Source organism: Etheostoma spectabile, chromosome 15, assembly GCF_008692095.1.
Source record: "Etheostoma spectabile isolate EspeVRDwgs_2016 chromosome 15, UIUC_Espe_1.0, whole genome shotgun sequence".
NCBI classification, from domain to species: domain Eukaryota; kingdom Metazoa; phylum Chordata; class Actinopteri; order Perciformes; family Percidae; genus Etheostoma; species Etheostoma spectabile.
The window spans coordinates 2,308,538-2,312,932 of record NC_045747.1 but is presented as its reverse complement, the minus strand read 5'-3'; the positions used below and the strand labels follow the sequence as shown (position 1 = coordinate 2,312,932).

The following is a 4,395-nucleotide window of genomic DNA, read 5'->3' as shown; positions in this document are numbered from 1 at the left end:
TTGGAAACAGAAGAGGAGACATTTGGTCAGATACTAAATTGGAAACACTGATATTAAACCTGTGGTGATTGCTTAGTTCAGGAGCGTTAAACTCAATTTCATCAAGGGCCACATTGGACCAAAAAGAACCTCAGCCATCACAGAAAAAAGCGAAGCAGATGGCTTTTTGAAAATGTTTCCAGTTTTTAAGCAAAAAATATACAGTAAGTATTTATTTATACTGTGATTGAAAACATTGACTTTTCCTCATTTTCCTAATCTTCGTGCCTGACCTACAGCTTAAAGCAAAGCTGAGTTTACATTTGCTTCATGTCCATGGATTTGCATGTACATGTAGTGAAAAACAAACTGACAGCATTTTTTAATTTGCCATCAGTTAACATAAGCATTTCCACCCCCCTGTGTCTCCTCAGCCCGGTGGTGAGGTCACTGAAGGAGACGGGCAGAGTGGAACCAGAGCTGTTTGAGGAGGTGACCATCTATTTCAGCGACATTGTGGGATTCACCACCCTCTGCCACTACAGCACCCCCATGGAGGTGGTCGACATGCTCAACGACATCTACAAGAACTTTGACAGCATCCTTGACCACCATGATGTCTACAAGGTACTTCAGTCTAACTCCTTTATATCCTGAGGGTCTCAGACAGAATATAACTGCTGTTTATCTGGTTGGTTTTCTAACGCCTCGTCTTGTGAGATAGGACTTAGGTTTGGGCTTAACAGGAAACATTAATCTAAAGCCTTTGAGCAGTTAGAGTTAGATTGGTATATTTGGCTCATTATTATGTTTACTGAATACAATACCATTTTTTTTATGCCTCCAGCTGGCATCATGTTTTTGGATTGTCCCTCCATACGTACCTCTGTCCCATTCTCGTGAATGTGATATCTCAGAAACGCCTGGAGGAAATCGCTTCCAATCTGGAACACATGTCTTACGATTTTGGTTGTCAAAGGTCAAAGGTCACTGTGACCTGATATGACCCATTTCTGGCCATAACTCAAGAGATGCTGCGCTAATTGTGACGTTTCACACAAATGTTTAATAGGATAAGTGATGATATTTTATAAATAGGTCAAAAGTCAAATTCACTGTGACATCACAATGTTCTGCAAGACATTTCTCTTCACGATTCTCATGAAATGGGAAATGAAATATGTATGACATGCCATTTTACATGCCATTATTGGCATGTTATCAAGACAAGGGCAAAAAGCCCCATAGGGAAGTTGTTTGGGGTGGTGGATGGGTAAAACCCAGGAATTTCAGAGTCTGGGGATCCTGTCCTGCGTCATGTTTCCTAAACTCAGACATCAGTTTATTTTTTTACTAAAGCCAACACTGTTCTTCTTCTCCTAAACCCAACCAGAGTGTCACGTTTCCTAAACTCAACCTTTGTTTTATTTTTTGCGATAACATGGCAAGTGGATACAGCGTAGACAGACAGATAGCTCAAAATGCGTACAGATAACACACCACTTGGCTTAAAGTCGGCGTGTATGTTTAATGTTTGGCAAGAACCATTATTCAACACCATAACTGAGAGGAGAGCTTTGGTAATACTGAACTGGTGATACTAATCTTGAAACTGGGGTGATTTTATAGGTCTTCTGCACTGCTGGGTTTAAGATAAGTGTAAAGCATGCCAAGAAAACGTATATTTTGTAAATTCATTAACATCTACACTACATATATTGTAGAAGTCTGGACAGGCATGGATCTAAACTGCACGTGACTATTCTATTTTCTATCTCTCAGGTTGAGACAATAGGAGATGCGTACATGGTTGCATCAGGTTTGCCCAAACGCAACGGGGACCGGCATGCAGTGGACATCGCCCACATGGCCCTTGACATGCTGGCATTTGTCGGGACGTTTGAGTTGCTACACCTGCCTGGCATTCCTCTGTGGATCCGTATCGGTGTGCATTCAGGTAACAGAAAGTCAAGATTTTGTCCTATTTAATGTAATCCTCTTTCTTTTCCCTCTGCCCCATGACATGAAAATTTCTCACTTAATGAATGTTTTTAACAATAATGAGTTCCCCCAGCCAGCCTATGGTCCCCCAGTGGCTAGCAATGGTGATAGGTGTAAACTGAACCCTGGTGTCCTACTCGGCCTTTGCGAAAATTAAAGCTCAGATGGGCCAATCTGGAATCTTGTCCCTTATGACCTTATAAGACATCATGGCTTTCAAATTAGCAAAGTGGCAGTTGGTCAAGGCCACACCCGCAGCCTCCACCTTAACACCCCTTCTCTTCTCCTCAAAAGCTACAGACTCAGAAATGGCACATACTAAGGAAAGCTCATTGTGGGACTGGCTCTAGTGGCTGTAATTCTGCACCAAGGCTGAATTTTGGGAAAGAGACTTCAGATACAGTATTAAGGGACCACTAAGGTCTATATAAAAGAGACTTCAGAGACAGTATTAAGGGACCACTAAGGCCTGTATAAAAGCATCCAAAAAGCACCATGTCATGGGACCCTTAATGTTTGTTTGTGTGTATTTGTGTGTAGGACCTTGTGCAGCAGGAGTGGTGGGGAACAAGATGCCTCGCTACTGTCTTTTTGGAGATACAGTCAACACTGCATCACGCATGGAGTCCACGGGCCTGCGTAAGAGACAAAACAAATACACACACACACACACACACACACACACAAACACACAGACACAGACACAGACACACACACACACACACACACACACACACACACACACACACACACACACACACACACACACACACACACACACACACACACACACACACTCTGAGGCTTTGACTTAAGATTCGTTCTCATGTCGTCCTTCCAGCTCTGAGAATTCATGTCAGCCAGTCCACCATCAACATCCTGCAGAGGACAGACTGCAAGTTTGAGTATGAAAAAAGAGGAGAGACCTACCTGAAGGTTAGTTTGGCTTTTTTTGAATTCATTGACATCACATGCAAACCATACAGATAGTAATAACTGCTCTGATTCTCTGTGTATATGTGTGTGTGTCTGAGCAACAGGGTAAAGGCAAAGAGATGACATTCTGGTTGACAGGAGTGACTGGGGGAAAATACAACCTGCCAACACCACCAACAGCGTGAGTAATACACAGCCTCAGATAGATTTACTTCCCACATGTGCTTCCATAATCTAAAATAACCCTTCATTACTGTCTAAGGGAGAACTTCCAGCGGCTACAGCAGGACCTGGCAGAGATGATCGTGTCCAGTCTGAAGAATCGTGAAGATGGGAGCGAGAGCGACAGCAGCCTGCAGGGGGACAGCTCGCCAGAGTACTTCCACCTGGCTGTTACTGACATCCCCAGTACCTACCTGTGATGAGAGAAACTTTCCATACAAACCTGGCCATAAAGGTGGATATTGCAGCCATGCGTCATGGTCTGTGTACCTGTCTGCAGTGACAGTGGAGCAGAGCAGCGATGGAACAAGCAATGATAAATGTTCCTACCACAGGGTCTCAGTTCTCTCTTTCCCCTTTTGATGTTTTCCCCCCTCAATACTCATCGTCTGCTACATACAATGAACGGTTTATAAGACTACATTTTTGTTAGAGGGAAAATCCACCCTCAGATACTTATTATATATCACTGAAGAGGTTTGTTGAGTTTTGTTGTGATGGAAGAAGGGCTATAAATAAGCCCCTTCATATTGTATTGTGTGGGGCTTGCATTTTTTTAATTTAGATAACATCACTGTAGCCATGTTGTACTCATTACATTTGCTCTGTCATTCATGGGAATCAGAGAGGAACCACTAGTAAAACTGGCTGTAAGTAGCAAAAATTGATTCACTTGGGGGCGCCAAAGTCTTATGTTTTTACACAAATAATGGCAACAACTTGTTCCTGGAACTGTGTTGGGTGGCTTTTTATTATAAAATGCCTTTTGTAATTTGTAACATAAGGCAATGACAACTCACACATTGTCAAAACTACATGGATTTTAGTAAGAGTCCTGCTTTAAGATCCATGAAAAAAACACATGGTCAATTATCTCCAGAAAAAATGATATTGAATAAACACTTCTCCTTTTATGTTTAGATGTTGCCTTCAGGAATCTCATTGATTGAGAAAGTTTGACCCAATATTTACCACGTAAATAGCTTTTTCTGCTGCAAAGACAGTGGAACTAGGTGCAAAGCAACCAGGACCAGAGTTCCCTCATCAGACAGGTCCACGACATGACCGTGGAGCTGGTCCACGGCAAAACACAACTCACAGAAACGACTCGGCCTCTTGAATTGGCGAGAAAGCCGTGGCTGCAGAAAGTAAAGTCATGGCTAAAGAAAAAAGTCTTTAAAACAAATAAGGTTGCTCCAATCGACGCAGAGGAGCCCTGTCTCATCTCCCGGGGGACCATACTGTGCATCGCAGTGC

General features: G+C 42.8%; 1 protein-coding gene across 1 annotated transcript in view; it reads left to right on the top strand.

The window, feature by feature from the left end:
* The window catches only part of gucy2ca (guanylate cyclase 2Ca), a 14,607-nt gene that overhangs the window by 10,051 nt on the left and 161 nt on the right, over positions 1-4,395 (top strand). Inside the window, exons 22-27 of the mRNA XM_032536655.1 lie at positions 414-606; positions 1,762-1,936; positions 2,521-2,619; positions 2,822-2,916; positions 3,021-3,097; positions 3,179-4,395. The exon at positions 3,179-4,395 is cut by the window's right edge and continues 161 nt beyond it. Of these exons, the coding sequence (XP_032392546.1) occupies positions 414-606; positions 1,762-1,936; positions 2,521-2,619; positions 2,822-2,916; positions 3,021-3,097; positions 3,179-3,338 (799 nt within the window). The 3' untranslated portion in view covers positions 3,339-4,395. The remainder of the gene's footprint in view (positions 1-413; positions 607-1,761; positions 1,937-2,520; positions 2,620-2,821; positions 2,917-3,020; positions 3,098-3,178) is intronic.